This window comes from Uranotaenia lowii, chromosome 3, assembly GCF_029784155.1.
Source record: "Uranotaenia lowii strain MFRU-FL chromosome 3, ASM2978415v1, whole genome shotgun sequence".
Taxonomy (NCBI): Eukaryota; Metazoa; Arthropoda; class Insecta; order Diptera; family Culicidae; genus Uranotaenia; species Uranotaenia lowii.
In genome coordinates, this window is record NC_073693.1 from 366,143,911 (window position 1) to 366,161,586 (window position 17,676).

The following is a 17,676-nucleotide window of genomic DNA, read 5'->3' on the forward strand; positions in this document are numbered from 1 at the left end:
ATTACCAAACACGGATTCAGATTTCATATTTAAGATTCAGATTTCAGATTCAGATTTCAGATTCAGATTTCAGATTCAGATTTCAGATTCAGATTTCAGATTCAGATTTTAGATTCAGATTTCAGATTCAGATTCCAGATTCAGATTCCAGATTCTGATTTCAGATTCGGATTTCAGATTCAGATTTCAGATTCAGATTTCAGATTGTTTAGATTTCAAATTCAAAATTCAAATTTAGAAATTTTCACTTCTCCAACGTTTCGATCTTCTTAAATTGAATCTCCATCATGGTTTCCAAGTGTCCTTTTATAGTATCGAGAGCCGAATAAAACCAAACAAAAAAACGACACTTTCTAGTCCTTTTTGAAATCCTATGAACATATTTTAAATCAGAAATAAGATTAATAATCTATGTTGAATCAAGATCCGATAAAAAAAATCAGTTTGAGATTTACCTATCGTCCGCTAGGATGATTTCGCCTACTGACCACCAGATGTCACTGCTCTCTAAAATTAACTTCACAAACACCCATCCACCTAGCAGCCATAAACCCCATTAACAGGGGGCTTATCGCTCTCCCTTGCCTTGCTCAGCTCTCCGACAGCGACGGCGGCAGCGTCACGACGTCTCTCGCATGGGGGAGGATTTCAACCGCTGTTCGGCACAGCTGAACGTTCAATGCCCAACTAGACACGGTCGAGTATGGACGTATCGGTATCGGCGTCGCGACACACGACAAACCATGTCAAAAGCAGCACCAGCTTGTATCTTGTTGTTCAACGATATCAGAAGCAGAATTATATCGGCAGTCATTTGCTGAGGACAGCGTGAAAAGTTTGTGAACTTTAAAGAGTGCAAAGTGAATTGAAACAATAATAAGTGAAGTTAAAAATACCAAACCAAACAAAAGTGCGTCCCGCAGACGGTAATTTTATTTCTGTGACAAAGGGGAACGAGGCAGAAAAAGTTTTCTACCCCGTGAAAAGTAAAAAATATTTACTTTTCGATCTCGAGAATAAAGAAGAAGGGGGTCTTCGAGGATCCAGATAAGGAGTTTAAACAGATTCTACAGACGTCGTCGTCTTGATGTGGTATGTACACAGTCTAAATTGCTGTGTACCGAGCTGATAAGTGATAGAGACCATATTAGGCGCATTTCACTCGACAAGCTCTTTGTGTCGGAACGAGAGCGCTATTTGGAGTCAATTTAGTGTGATTTGATAACGAGCTACATACATACATATTGTGTAGATAAGAAGGGTACATTTATTCAGCCCTGGAAAGATGTGGTGCCTCGTAAATCTACCCAACGGGACGACCTCCGGGGTTCAGTGTGACCCCAAGCGTAACAGCCAGGAATGTCTGGAAAAGGTAAGCTTCTTCGAAACGAAAAATCAATACCCAATGAATGGGGGGGTGGGAAACAAATGTCCTAGTAAGCGTTGAAAAGTTTCGGAGGAGAGATTTTTCAATCCATGGCAATCAAAACAAGACGCAGCGATGCAATTTATAGTCTGGCGCCTGTCAGTCTGTGCCAATAGAAAATTGCAGTCGCCTACTGCTTTTGCTGCTACCTAGTCAGTCAGAGGTGAAGCGCACACCGAAAGCAAAGGCAGATGTCGATATGATGTAAACAAATTGAGGCTGGCTATGTCGTGTATTTTTTGCTTTTATTTCTATGTGCAACAATTGCTGCTTTCTATATCCACGACAAGGCGTAGGGTTGTATCATATTTGTTTACGGTGGCACTTCGATCGATTCGAGGAATCTTTTAATAGATGGACGGTAACCGAGATTGGTATCACGACCTGTCACTTTCGAGGTTTACTTTTTCTAGCTCCTCGATTCGTTTTGTGGCCGCCGGATACTGACCTAACTGAGTGATGAATGGATGCGGATCTCAATAGAGTACGCTGACATCTTTAACCAAAATAAAAACAACTTTCACGAGCTAAGGGCGTGCTGTTACCGAAAAAAAAACAAACTGTAACCCAGAATATTGGTGCCACTCGACGACCAACACGATCGTGGATATTTTTATCCTTGGTGAAACTCTCGATGTGACCGATCGCACATTGTCTTCGAAGAGACCTAGCTTTAGTTTGTTTGCATCATTCACATCGCATTCTCAAATTGTTCTTCTTAGAAACTGAGGAATCAGCTGCAGGCACAAAATGGTCACGGATCGCCAATTGTACGGTTCTTGAATAAGGCCTTGCGCAATCCGTCACGACGACGACCACTAGAGCTAATTACCTCATTAGAGAGTCCAAAGACCGATCAATTCAAACAGCCATATCATACACACTCGAAATTATCGCTCTAGGCCATAGGTCGGCAACCTGCGGCTCGCGAGCCGCATGCGGCTCTTTGGATGTATAACTGCGGCTCTTAAGCTCAATGTGTGGCAATTTTGAAAATCCTCAAAATTTTCTAGAGTAAACGGACGCAACATAAGTTTTCCTTCAGTTCAGATAATATTTCCCAGGATTAAAAAAGAAACCAAAAAAACAACTATATTACAAATTAACAGCATCTTGACTATTTGCAACCAAGTTGAGATTTAGAAATCAGTTAACGTTCTTCATAAAAGTCTGAATAACATTTGGAAGCCTGGAGAATTTTTTTTTCGGTGGTACGAGAAGTTTTCCGTTGAATTTGTTTTCTTTGTTGTTCTGATTTAATCGGATAAAAACCGAGCATTTTTTAATCTTCAAATAAAGTCCTCCACTGTTAAGATCATGAAATTGAATTTGTTTTTCTTGAATTGAATATTCTAAAAATAAATCTGCTTTACCATCGTTAAGTTCAAATATGAACATCAGATGATGATTTCATAATGCTTTAAATACTGATAAAAATTGTAATGCGCATTAAAATTTCATTCTTAAAACTTTTTGTTTATAAATTTTTCGAATATTGAATTCCATCTCTCAATGTTGCATTTCAAATCAATGAAAGCATTTCATAAATTTTTGCAAATTCAAGTTCTTTGTTTTTACTTTGAACATGAGTTCAAGAGCAGAAAATTTTCAAGTTTGTTAAAAAATATTTTTGTAAACCGAGAGCTGAGTGCTGGATCTAATTTTAGAATTTCATACATGAGGCCTTAAAACCAAAAGGGTATAAGTGACAAAATGGTCGATTTTGAGTTAATGATGCCAAACGATTCTTCATAATTCAAACTATATTTGATGTTTTTTTCATGTTTTTAGAATTTTATTTACATACTTTAACGTCCGAAAGAAAAATACCAATTTACCAAAAAAATATGGAAAATGACCAAACACAAAAATTTAAAAGCGTGTTTTCTCGAAATAAACTTTTATGCACTTATACCCCTTTGGCTCCAAGAACCTCATATATTATAAGAATATTTTTAGATATTTATTCGAAGGAGCTACTTTATTTGGTAAAGAAGCATTTTCTTCCATAAACTTTAATATATCTTAAACAACTTTTACATCCTTTATTTATGCTAAACTTAAATCGTGTTTCTGAAATTATTTTCAAAACGTTATGTCTGTTTTAAAATTTGATTTTGATTTCTGAGTCTTTATAAGTATTTTGGTTTTGGTTTATTCTATGAAGTGATGATCAAAATAACGTCAAAAAACTAGAATTTGAGTTTAAAAATTTGGTTCATTGAAAAAATGAAATACAGCGAAGCAAAGCCAAAGTTAGATGTCTATTATTATGTAAGATTTATTATTGTACCGCAAGATCCGAGATAGTTATCAAAACTTTCATTGGACCCCAGCATATTTCTGCAGCATCGGATGAATCTATTCTTGACGATTCCAAAAATCCAAGATACACTGAAATACATCAAATCTGTCAAGAATTGAAAGTATTTTAAAAATATTTTTTTTGACTGTTGAAATATTTGAAATTGTTTTGTTTTGAATATTGAAAAAGTTAAATAAATTATTCACACAACGACTCTTATATCATTAAAATCGGTTAACATTTTCGGCCAGGAATCCGCCAACAAACTACTATAATCATTGACATTACAAGTTTGCAAGCGAAAACTGAAAATTTATTCAACAAATTTACATATTTGTTCGAAAAAATCAAATAGAGTAAATTCCAAATCACCAATTGTATAAAAATTTAAAATGTACATTTGTAATCAAAATTCACAGAACATGATTTATTTGAGACTCAGAGGTTTAGACATTATTTTTTAAATTTGATTAGTCTGGAGAAGAAACAACTTGGAAAGGTTACGATTTTGAACAGTATTGAGAATTCAAACTTAAATTTTCGTTATCGAAAATTTTTATTTTTGATTCTTTTTTTTTATTTTACCAGAAATAAAAATGAGAACTATAAAACTGAATTGGAATGCTTGTAAAAAAATTTGAAGAAATTTTATAACCGTATTATAACACCACATCTCGTGACCGATCGTTAAATTTTGTCAAATTTTGACTTATTTTTTCAATCCATTAAATGAGCACTTCTGAATTAAAATTTTTTGGATTATTTATTCGAAGGCCCGGTAAATATTTATCTATTTGAAATGATAGTTTTATGCGCATAACAAGCAAATGAACCTCAATGGCTTTTAACGGATATTCAAAACCAATAAAAATTTAGGCTTATTTGTAGAATTTGAAGAAAAAAAAATAGTGACAAACCCTCGTTTAGATTTTTTTATATTTATTTACCTCTTGTAGTATGCTGCATACTGTATGCATTTTCATGATATAAAATTTTCAACGCATCTTTTTAATATTTCAACAGAACACGTCGAAACTCTATTTTTTATCTGGGAATAGGTGTTAGGAAAGAATTGCACCAAGTTTTGAATTGATAAATTTTATCAGGTCACAATGGCAAATCGCCAAAATTTCAACGTTACCGTAGCTCTACACGTTTTGAAAATGGCTTGATTCAGATGAAAGAAAATCGCTTCCGTTTGCCAAAAAAACAACGAAAATGTGTAGCGATGTGAAAAAGGATATTGAAACTGAGTTCACATCAAGATGCTATGTATCTTAGCGATCACCATTATTTGTAGTAAGGATGAAATGAAGTGCGGCTCTTTCAGACTTGAAAATTTCCTTAATTTGCCATTTTTGGCTCTTCTGTCTCAAAAGGTTGCCGACCGCTGCTCTAGGCGTATAAAATTAAATAAATACCGGCGCGACTCCTATACGGCAGCAATCGAACGCCTAAGCTTAAGTCGATTGCTGTACTATATGTGTCTGTATGTTTGCGTGTGAATGATCACTACAGGTGTAAAATCCGCGATCAAAGTCCAACTTCAACCGTTGAAACCGCCATTGGAAATTTTTCCTACCGATGATGCTTCGATCAATCGATGACTCTGTCAACGGCAAACTGAGTCAAATCAATGGAATAAAAAATCCGCTTTACCTTTCTGGGATTAAGTCGCGTGTATCCGATAAGCGGGGTGACACGTTTTCACTCTAAAAAAAAATCGGCGCAAATCGCGGCGATTATCATCTGTGTCAACTGCAGGCAGCGTTGGTTGGGTTTTTCCCATCTCCTTCTGCCGAAGATAGTCGGTTGGTTTTCGCGAGCCAGCTTATCCCTTTATCCGTTCCAACGAAGTCAGTCTGCTGTTCTGCTGTTACTCAAACGTGATTCTCGGCTGCGGTTCCGTCGCCCTCCTATCAACCGTTTTGTGTGAAATCACGACCGATCAAAGTCCAATCCAAGCTTCGCGAACAACTGCTATACGTCAGTTGCGGTTTAGCTAAGTTTACTTAACGAGTGGATGGATAAGTGATCCCCGCACAGATGTGACTGATTTCAGAGTTAGATTCTGATGCCATATTGAGAAATTTTTGGTTCACTTTCCAGATTTCAGATCAAATTTTGTTTATTTCAGGCTCAATTTTGAACTAACTTCTCAAAATCAGATTTTAGATTTGAAATTTTGATTCAGATCCAGATCTTAGTTTCAGTACTGAGATTTGCCAAGCAATTTAAAACTTTTCTAAAATGAAAAAGGAAGGAAAATTTAAATAGACTTACGAACCGAAACTCGTTTTTTTACTGGAAAATTTACAAAGTTTAGTTTTATGATAAGAAACAATTTGTGTTCTACTTTATCATATATTGCATAACCACAGGGGCTAAAAAACTTAATTTTCAGTACATACATTTTCGGTTGCATATTTTACACACTTCAACTATTTTTCCTCAATTATGAAACATATTAAGACTGCTTCATAGTTATATTTTCATACAATTTTTGTTAAAATTGTTCCACAAATATGTCAACTTATACGAAAAGTAAACAAGTTACACATTCCTCGATTTGTTGTTATTTTTTTTTTTTTCAATCCTGCCTTTAGATAGGGTTTATGTTTCACCTCTTCCATCTAACCTAAATCAGTCCAGAAAAAATGGTTACTCTTAGATGTAACTGCCTATAGTTTTGAAAGATCGAAAAACACATGAAACAGGGATTTCTGAAGCTAACAAAATGATGATTTTCAGAAAAATAGCTTGATTTTTATGTCTCTCTTTGATGTAGCTTTTGACAGCTGCTTGTCAAACAATTGCCAATCAAACAATATTGTAAAAACAAAAAACGAGTTTGGCTCCTTAGAACCTGAAGGTATGAGCCGTTTCAAATAAAGATTTACAAAAAAAACAGAAATTTTGATGGCGTTCTGGATTAAAATATCAGATTAAGAATTAAGAGTCATATTGAGATTCAGATTTCACTTTCTAATAAAATCAGGCACTTATTTAGATTCTTAACGCATATTTTGATTCCAGAATGATCCATGGATCTACTACTTTCTAAAATAACCAAGAGTGTTATCACTTTTGAAGCTCAAACTGATTAAACATTCAAAAATCGAATTAACACCTTCAAAGACCTCCAAAAATAAAACAGGATGACGCAAATCCGTGATGGTCTCCACCACATTTGTGCGTATAACTAATTCATCAGCACCAGCAAGGTGCTAATGACGGAAACGTTCCCATTGTCCCAAAATAACCTACCCTACTGGTGGCTTTTGTTTATCAAAAAATTAGAAAATTGTTCGAGAACGTGCGTCCGGGGTTTTCCAAGCTGAGTTTTGCCCAAATTTGAGCTTTCGGATCCCAGCTAATCCTTTTCCTAATCCATCCCGGTGAGCAATTTAACATTTAATTTGGTTCGCTTAATCCACATAAGTACTACCGCAAGTCAATGAGTCAACCTAACAGTGGGTGAGTTATTGCTATCAGTCAGTCGTCGTCAGTTCAAGGAAAGTGCTGATTGATTTTGCTAATTAGCCAGAAATATAGATAACACATCGAAATTGAAAGATGTTAGAGAGAATAATTGAAGGCTTTCTTTTCAAAACAAAACAAAAACAATGAAACAAGATAAGACAGCTTTTTGAAAGGTTGTTGTTCATCACTACATTTTAACATGGAGGTATTTTGTTATTCAACGCCTGAAATCCTGAAAACGGAACGTGCTCCTCGTTTAATGATTTATTGGAAATATGAACATCGTCTCGCCGTGCAGTTGATTGCATCGTTTCGCGTTTTAGTTCCAACCCGGTAACAGAGATAAAACGATCTGCCTTGAGATGCAATAACACTGACTCCGAGTCCGGCGCTGTGCATGATGACCATGACATTCTCCTCTGGGCTAGAACACAGAATCGAACAGAACAGAAAACAGCCGCAACAGAACCACAGTGGAGGTCATGCTACTCTACAGACATAGGCTGAGTATTCGAATAGCAATACTTTATATGTAGGCCGATGGAAGCTTGAGATTGAATTGAGCGAAAAAAACTCGGATATATTATCCTTTTGAATCACTTCAATTGGAAATGAAACTGTGCGAAACCTCCTCGACCCTTTTGAAAGATGCAAGAAGGCGAAAACGAGAGTAGCAAACCAAATCCACAACACAACAAAATTGGTTGTATTCCAATCGAAACAAAAAACGAGTTCGCCGCACGGTGTTACATGCTAGCTGCGGCGTTCCAAACATTCAAAACATACATAAGCTCGTCGTCCTGGTCGCCATTTGATCAAAACGAGCAGCAGCACTCTTTAAACAACACCATCAACAAAAACATCTCAACGAACAAGCTCTAGTCGACGAGATCCATTCAAAGGTAGAGACCGGCTGAACGAACGACGACCGGTGTATGACTTCACGCATGGCTACTTCTGTCGTGATGAGTGTAAAGTGACTTAAGCAGTATGTGCAACGTCTTTCTTGACGATTTCCAAACATGGGAAATTGACAGGATCGCCAAAGTGATAGCAATCGCCAAAAACCTTCCTGTAACAAGAATTTTATCGTGATTTTTGCCCGAAAACATAAATTCGATTCACAATGGCGATCCTGTCATTTAGTCTTTATTTTGATTGATCTTCGCCAAGACAACAAATTCTTTTGAGCACAAATCTCGGAACTGGCATATGGGTCAGTTTATCGAGCCGGCCTCGATGAGAAATCGTGATCTCCCCCGTCGACCATAGCTCTGATAGCGTCCCCCGGCTGTACCCATCGGGTACATTCGTTTGTTGGGGGGAAACAGAGAAATGGTAGTTTTTTTTTATTTGTTTTGCTACAATTTCGCGATCGTCTCCATTGCAGCCTGGGTCTGTGGTGGTGATCGCAGCCAACATTTGTGTTTGTAAGGCTCTAGCAACAGCAGTAGTACAAACAACATTTAGAGAAGCAAAAAAAAAGAGCTCCGAAACAAGCGGAAAGCGAGCCGAGCTGAGCACATGGTCGGCGAGTGATCGCCGGGTCCAAAGTCCAAACTAAATTATTCTTCCACAAGCGCGAGGCGGCGCGTGAAACTGCTAGTTTTCGCTAGAAACGATCATCATATGTAATGTAGGTATCTATATTTGTAGACTAGTAGCTCGCTGCTGCACCAGCGAATCGGGCAGACAAGTACGGTGGGAATTTCGAATGAAGAATAATTTTGCAACCTCTATATGTAGGTATAGCGATTTGGTTTGCTCGATAATGGATGTGAAACTCATACCGGTCGTTGTCGCTTCGAATCCTAATGTCTCACAGGCTCGATTGTAAAAGTTTTCACCGTGAAACAGCTAGATTATAACAATTTCACAGTTGGCTGAACTATGATCAATAGACACTCTGTTTACTCTTGATCGTTGAAAATCTTAGAACAAGATAAATTTTTCATATAAAAGTTGGTTCACATTGTTTCCTAGAAACAGGAACTTTCAACTGTATGTAAATTTTGGACTTTAGACCGACCGGTTGTTTTCTAATCGTAACTGCGCAAAACCTAAGTGTACCTAATCAGCAATAACGATTTCAACAACAGGAAAAAAAAGAAACATTTGAATAAGCAACTAGTAGGAATTTATCATTTCTTCATTAATCAGCGGCAGCAAACTGAATGCAAATCTTGAACCATTGAAACTGTTTTGTAGCTGGGCCAGCCAGGTCTCCAGGCCACGACGACGACTCCTCCGGGTAATAAATTATCACCAGGATTACGTCCATTTGCAGGTTTCAATAGCAATTTAAATATTGAAGTATGCGGCCTTTGAAAAGGATGTAAATAAGTCACGTTGTTGTTGACTATGTTTTTTTTTTATCAAACTGTCAACTTCTCATGATTCATTTCACAGCTCGATACTTCGGCTCAAGTGCCCTTTAGGAGCCAAGTTCTACCGTAGTTCAAAAGGAGGCTTCTTTGTCTGCTGAAAGTAGACAAATAAGATAAACTCTTCTCCCTGAGGGGGGAGCACGAAGCTAACGAGATTATTTAGCTAGTTACACAATGCATAACAGACGACGACGGTGGCAACGTTGTCACTCCAGACAACGATTTGATTGCCGTGTTTTGTGCCTTTTGAACTTACATCACATTACACAAGTGCCGGTCTCCGGTCGAGGGAGGCATCCGTCAAACGCCGGTCTTTGTGCCGCCGGCGTATCTTCTTTGTCTGATGCCTCTAGAATTGATTCAGCTGCTCTCACTCTCGGGAGCTAAGCGCGATGGAAGGCCGCCGGGCTTTTGGTAATGGTTCCGCCAATTTTCCGCTTTCGGATTACCAAATATGTAGCGACTCGCTACTAGAACTTCACGTTCCGTAAAATTGTTTGGATAGGCATGTTTTCGAATGAAATTAGCTACCCCTGCCGGCAGTGTGCAGCAGAAGCTTGTCTGACGACAGTGTTGTCCTTCCTCATTTACCTTCGCTTCTTTGACTCAGCCTGTGCACACCTTTTAATTTATGCATACGCTGCTGCTGCGCTTGTTGTTGAACCCAGCGGTGCTTTCGGATTTTCTTCAAGCCGGCACGGTAGTGGTCAGAATTTGTTAATTCTGTCTCTAGTGGGTTTGAAAAATTATCATAAACGTATGAAAATACTTCCCAGTTGCAAGCACATTCCAACCGTGGCATTGCAAAGTATGTAAACAGTCTCGATAATGTCCCTGAACCCTAGGCCCGTATATCAATTTGACGATCAAAACACTTGCAAAACACTTTGATAAACAATAAGCAGTCTATTTATAAAGACCATAGGATTTTGCTCATTCTTGAGTTTGAAATCGAGCTATACATTTCGCAAATCTATCTTAGCACTAACTGGTCGGAATAGTCCTCCCCGATAATTAAGTGGGACACTTGACTTCTGCACTATCGCTAACTAGTTTCGGGGTGTCGCGGTTCGGTGGAAATATGCTAATCGCCTTCGCTCCCGGTTTGAAATTAATTTAACCAAGACGCAAAAAGCTCAATCACCCTTCGCGCGACCTTCCACACAAAAGCGACGGCCCGCTGTTTGGTATTCTCTAATTAATGGGGGGATTTGGTCTTCTACCGTGCGGTTTAACGTATCGTAGAATCAGCGGCGTAAACATGCGAATAAAAACAAGTAAATAAAAATATATGAAAAAAATATCCTCACCAAAAAAACACAGCGACACAGGATGGAGCATAACACTTGAGAACTGTTTTCAATCTTGAAATGTAATCCCACGCGCTTCACGTTGCTTTCGAAAGAAGAGCATCGTCAAGCTAGGCAAATTTTGTATTTTTTTTCGGGGAAACAAAATTATTACTACGCAATACCCAGTCCTCCACATTCCATTATCCGGTCTGAATAAGAACTGTTATTGCGCATAAAATAAATTGGGCTATTGATGGGCTTGTTTACGGTATGGAGCAGATACGCCGTGCTGTGCGTGATAAAATGAGATTCAATGTGTGTTTTTATCAGCTTAATACAACTGTTGCCATTTACGGCTACTCAAGTACAAGGCGAGGAAAAAAGAGTTTCCAGTCACTCATTCTCAGGCCTTTTTGTGTACTTTGGAAATCGAACCGAACACCACACATTACTAACCGATGATGTAACGGTGGTGATATGCCGAGTTATTTAGATTTCCTCTCTTTTGAGCTTATCGTCGTGAACCCACAGAGGTCAGCTCGCTGATACTAATCGTACAAATGAGAACGAGTTCCTCCTCTAAGCAACAAAGCAATAAATGCTATTTACAACGCCCATCCATAAAGATAACGCTAAGCAACAAGATAAGGTACGCGCTTCGCGCAAAATCAATCGACCAGCACGACAAAGCGCGGCGGTGAAATTGCAATCCGAACAAGGATCTCTCGTTGCCACCGGTTTCCAATCATAGCGAGTCTCTCGCCCTCTGTCTGTTACTGTGTGACTGATGCTTGCGCTCTCTGGTTGGCTACCCGGTCCAGGGGTTATCAATTCAATGAACAATATAATTGCCCGTTGATAGTGGGCTCGCTCGTCCTTATAGTAGCCAATATATTCAAACTACCATCATTAAGTATGAATTAATCGGGTAGCTGCAATAAGCAGCTCTCGCGAGACCCTTGACTTCTGGAGGCGTCGAGGCGTTGTGTGTTCTATAATCAGGAAGTTCGGTGCACCATGATTCATCGTACTTTACACGCCTGAAACTGAAGCTTCCTAGAACATATCGACCACATGTCTGCTAGGCGTACAGAAAACGGCTCGCGAAGTAAGAACCGATAATTGAACACCATTGCAAGCCGTTACCGGTGGCGAACGATAATATCCCACCGCACTGGACTTTGGACCCGACACTATATACAGTTTCTCAATTGCCTAGCACGTGCTTCCCCATATGATCGAGGCGTGATTGCCCGCACGTAGCTCTTTCCACGCAGCAGTGATCTCATTGCATGCCCAGCCACTGATGATTCTTCAATTGAAGCAGTTTTCTACAGTAATGGGCCACCTCATGACATTCGTTAACGAGAGCGTTATGATAATATCTGATCGCTGATCGATGAAAAAACAGCTGCATCACCATTGTGCATTCTAGCTGAATTAAGCTCACATAGCAACAGGCTCGCTGCTTTTAGCCAGCCGAAAATATCGGCTTCAATTTAACTCGTCGCGTCGTTTTGTTTCAATGAGCACACGCCTAGTGCTGAAAAATAGCTGGTTGGGTTTTTTATTTTGCACTTCACATGCTGCAACCGGTCCGGGTACAAAGTCCAACCCGAACGGCACAATTCGGCAGCGACCGGTCCAAAGTCCAACTTAAATTGCTGAAAAGGCTAGTTGTGTGAATTTTCGCCAATTTTTGTTATGTCAATATACACACTATACTGCACACAGATGGATGAGCACAGGGTGGCACTCAGACATATCTATCAGAAATGCTAAAATAGCACCGGTAGGGTGGGTTTAGTTGGGTTGATTTAGTATGTCCTCTTGAACAAGTTTGATGTAATAGTTTAAAAAAATGTTATCATATTAGCCAAAAATCAACGTTTGTTGTTTGAAGAAATCTGAAAAAAATTATTGAAATTATTGAAAATTCAAAATTGTTATCTTACTTGCTTTGGATTGCCTACTATTTTACAGTTTACTTATGATGACTGGAATAATTGCAGCGAGAGCAATAGGAAAGTTTTCACATCAGGCAAAAATCAAGATTTGACTCCGGATTGTAAGAATGAAATCTGAAATGAAAACTAGAAGAAAACTATAGAGCTTATGAACTATACCTGAAATCCTAACTCGTTTCAGCTTTGATTTTTGTCTGCCAGGCGCTGCTCCACAAATCTGAAAATAGAATGATATACAATCATTATTCAAAATGACATTGAAAAAGTGCCACCCTAGAGAGTGGCAACAGACATCGCGTAAATATATTACTAAATTTGTAGAGACAAAACCACCACCTGTACGAAACGCACAAAGAAACAAAGAGTAGCATTTTGTTGTAAGCAAAAAAAATACACCGAGAAAGTGGTACAAAAACAAACAAGTTAACCCGACGAAGGCGACGATGACAGAAAGATGGTTTGTTGTTGTTGAATTGATCCGTCGTTTGACAAATCCGCACACAAGGCAAAGCAGCAGGCTGGGAGCCGGTTTTCGAGCGATGATAAATGTCTTGGTGCACGTTCCTCTTTTTGCCCATGACTTGACACATTTTTTTTTGTTCGCCTTCTAAAATGACATGCCAGTTATGATTTAAAAAAAAAAAGATCTCTTCGATTGACGAATAAGATTTTATATTTTTTGAATATTAAGCAAACGCCCGCTTTGCCCAGGGCTGACGAAAGGCACCGATTTTCGTCAATTTCAAGGGTTGGTCGGCTATATTCCATCATCTACACGTGCAAACCGGTCGCGTTGAGGTTGTGAAGATTTGTGAAGTTCATTGATATTCGAATGGCAGTCCACACGAAACGTTCAAGAGCTGCCGCATTATAATTCAATCTACGGCATTCGAAATAATGGGTGTGATTAAATTTTATGGAATTGATCTACCTATACTTAAATTGCGACCTCCGTCACGAGAAAACCTAGGCCGTTATTAAGCCTACTATGGTGACGGAAAAAGCTTTTAAATAAGCGCGAAACTGAGACAAAACCAATAGGAACAGAAAACATTTCATTACTTTCTTCATTACTTCTTCAATTCTGAAACGTCGTTAGCTTTACAGCGCCCAGACGTGTTTTGTACTTTTTGCAATGGTTGGCAATTGATAACAACAAGGTAGGAAAACATTCGCGACAATCTCGTTCAAACTTTTCAACGAGCAAATATTTGAACAATCACTCCTATCTTGATGGCAAAATTATCGCCAATTGATACGTTACATAAATAGAACCTCACTCACACAAAATATGGCACCGTACTTAGTGTACGGGACTATTTTTGACCTACTAACACTCATTTTCGGCGGGTTTGCTGAACCGAGGAATGCTAAGTCATAGATCAAAAAACGGTTGATGAAAGAGCGTTAAGCCAAAAATAAAATGTCTTTATTATCATGGATACCGGAGAGCTTATCAGTGGGAATTCCGAAGAAAAAAACTCGGAAAAACCCAGCCCAGAGTGTCATAGTTAGATTAGACCTCTCTGATCCACCGGTCATTTCGATAAGAATATCCACTTTTATGGCACTGTTTTGCCGGTCAATAACGAAACAAATCACTTAATGAGTCTTTTCCTATCTGCCGACTTTCAGGTGTGCAGTGACCTTGGCATCATCTGTGAGACGGATTACTTCGGATTGATTCCGGTTCGCGAAGGGGACGTTGCTGAGGCGGATGAATGTACAGCTAAGCAGTGGATCAATTTGCGCAACCCGTTGAGTCTGCACGCGAACGATCGCAACCACCCAATTTTGTTGTCGTTGAGGGTCAAGTTTTGGGTACCAGCGCATTTAATTCTACAGGAGAGCGTACGAAAGCTGTTCTACATGCAGGCCCGTCAAGAATTGCTCGATGGACACATTACTGCCGCTGATTGGACCAATGCAGCTCATCTGTCGGCACTGCTACTTCAAGCCGACGGCTACAAATACGACCCTAGCAAGGTTCCAACAGAACCTGCTCCATCCGATCGAGCAGGAAGTCCCGTGAATACCTCGGAACGAAGACAACTGAGGCGGCCATCCAAACGGAAATGCTCAGAATCGGAATCCAAACGCGGCAGCATTGGCTCTACGGTTATTTTAGAGGAAACCAGTAGCGAATCTATACCAAAGAACATCTACCACACCTATGTCGTCGGACCCAAATTCGATGATGTCGAACCCGAACCAATGCCAGAGAACTTTTTCCAAATGGTTGCCAAGGAACATGAAGTGCTAAGCAAAATCAAAATGACCGCTACGTCTGCGCAGTATTGGTTGCTGGAAGAAATTTCTTCCTTGAACGGTTACGGAGAGGAAGTCTTCGAGGGATTCACCATTGGCGATCCTTCCGTTCGGTGCAAAATTGGGGTCAGCCCTCACGGACTTACAATCACCAAAGAGGAACAGAAATTTAGGTAAGTTTTATTTAACGGGGTTTCTATATACCAGCTGCTAATTTATTTTTTTCTCTCTCTCTACAGTGTTCCATTCACTGCTGTTAAAGCAGCCAAGTCAATCAAGCGATCATTCCGTCTAACGTACATGAACGAAGAACATGAGGAAAGCAATGTGGAGTTGAAGCTTCCAAATCACCGGACGGCTGCTTCGCTGTATCGAGCGATAACCGAAAAGCACGTGTTCTACTCTTGCGAAACGGTTCGACCGATCGTAACCACCCAGTTCATCCGAGATCTCAAGGGAACCATCATCTCCATGTTCAATGAAGATACTGAACTCGGCAAACGATACGTCTTTGACATCCAGCGAACGTGCCGCGAAGTGTACGACAACTCGAGGCGAATTCTACACACCCGTGGTATCGAGATCAGCAAGGTTCAGCAGGACAGTCCGCAGATTCAGGCAGAGAAGCTTCAACAGTCGCTTGCCGACAGTGCCGATGAATCGGACAAACTGGAAAGGCTCGTCGAAGAGCGAATCATGGAAGCCGTCACATGCATCATCTGTGCCGACAATATGATGGATACCATGTTCCTTCCCTGCGGACATATCACTGCTTGTCTGCAGTGTGCTAAACAGTAAGTTATCCTCGTGGAGTAGCCTATCGGTACCATATAACTAACACCTATTTCTCTTTCTTCCGCAGATGTGATCGGTGTCCCTTGTGCCGGACGAATGTCGAGTGCGTCCAAAAGGCATTCCTGCCACCAGTGCTTCGAACGACGAGGAGTCCCAAAACTCCGTCATTACCTATCGCAGTTAGTGCTCAGTGAAAGCACCTCCTACAAGACCTAGGGTACAAATACCCCCAATATACCCAACAACTGTAACTACATTACCACTAGGCTTACCACCCTATATTACTTACATCAAGTAGACCCCTGCCGATAGTGACTAACGCCCACAACCCCCCCCCCCCCCCCTTCTCCATCCTACCTGCAGCGTACAGCAGAGGCAATATAGTCACTTTTAGTATTAGGAATCACCACAGAAAGAGCCACTTTAGAGGGAAAAAGAAATTATTCAAACAATGTGCAGAAGAACCGAAACCCAAAAATTTATTGGTATCGTTTGAGTTTCGTTACAACCCCACATAGGCGCAGTAAACAAACGTGATATTTAATTTTTAGATTCGTTAGGTTCAACTAACAACTGATAATACATACATATATGTAGAAGTGTAAGGACTATAAAGTATAAAAATCTACAGGAAATGAAACGAATTAAATTATATCAGAAAAAAGAACAACAACAACAACAAACGTTAAACGTAGTCATATATCAATGCAATTTAATCAACTTTCTATAAGAGAATCTAGAGCGTAGGCAAACACAAAAAAGATTGGCTGTTTCGCTTTTGTTAAAAGCTTCAATCAGGCAGGACGACGAATAATTTTAGCAAAAAAAGTATTTTTTTTTATTTTGTTAAGTATTTTTATACACCTTTATCCTAAAAAACTGTTTTTACTGGACATTAAAAAAATGTCAATTTCATGCATGTATTTGTACGCGTCATAATGTACATACATACATAGGTGTGTGTGAAACGTAAGATAACGACACTACAAAGGCGAGGAGAAAAATTTCACTGTCATCAAATGTCAGGAAGAGCCCGTCTTGAATACATTTTAACATTTGCAGCAGCCAAATGCTGCTGCAAGCGCGCTGTGAGACAATTAAATTTAACCCCAAATATGAAAATGAATATCGAATTCTCTTTTGCAACTAAAACAATCCGAAACACCTTTATATTCTATGGACCTACTGAAATTTTGGATAACCCATGATTAAGTTCGTAACACCAAAAAAAACTAACGAGTGTATTAAAAAAGAAACTCAACAATTGTTTTGTGAATACCTTTTCAATGTATGGATGGAAATCGATGAAAATTTCAGTGAAGCTACCTATTAATGTAATGTGTACGTGAGAAAAATAAGGTGACAATCAGTCAAGAGGTTTTTGGGATAGGGTTCAATACAGAAATGTATGAGCAAAATTTACAGAGCAGGATCGAGAAAAATTTAGGAAAGTCCCAGTGGCCCACTGGCACTGGCAGTGGGAAACCCAAAAATAGCTGGAAATCAGTTATTAACGCGCCAGCACTAAATTTTACTTCGGAAGTCCCGACTTCCGACTTCCGACAAAGAAAAGTGAAGTACTAGATTGTCGGAAGTCTGTGTTTTGTTGCCAGTTCACTAGCGACGTTTCTAAATTTTTTATTAAAATTCACATGATATATTCAACCAAAGTCGTTTAAGGATTCCTAGCGGATCTAACAGTGCGCTAAAACTGGTGGTGTTTTCGGATAAGTTTTTTTTACCTTTCTTATTA

The 17,676-nt window shown here is 39.3% G+C and overlaps 1 protein-coding gene across 1 annotated transcript; it reads left to right on the top strand.

The window, feature by feature from the left end:
- Positions 1-680: 680 nt before the first annotated feature.
- LOC129755710 (E3 ubiquitin-protein ligase MYLIP) lies at positions 681-17,049 on the top strand. The gene is made up of 4 exons (XM_055752327.1): positions 681-1,372; positions 14,496-15,301; positions 15,368-15,922; positions 15,991-17,049. The coding sequence occupies exons 1-4, from the start codon at positions 1,286-1,288 to the stop codon at positions 16,115-16,117; spliced, it is 1,575 nt and encodes a 524-aa protein (XP_055608302.1). The 5' UTR covers positions 681-1,285; the 3' UTR covers positions 16,118-17,049.
- The last annotated feature ends 627 nt before the right edge of the window (positions 17,050-17,676 follow it).

What these genes read in the sequence shown, in the direction of transcription:
- LOC129755710 (XM_055752327.1), top strand. Translation starts at nt 1,286, where the DNA reads ATGTGGTGCCTCGTAAATCTACCCAACGGGACGACCTCCGGGGTTCAG. An exon ending in GCCAGGAATGTCTGGAAAAG is followed by an intron (nt 1,373 to 14,495) that starts GTAAGCTTCTTC and finishes GCCGACTTTCAG; the next exon opens with GTGTGCAGTGACCTTGGCAT. An exon ending in AAAGAGGAACAGAAATTTAG is followed by an intron (nt 15,302 to 15,367) that starts GTAAGTTTTATT and finishes CTCTCTCTACAG; the next exon opens with TGTTCCATTCACTGCTGTTA.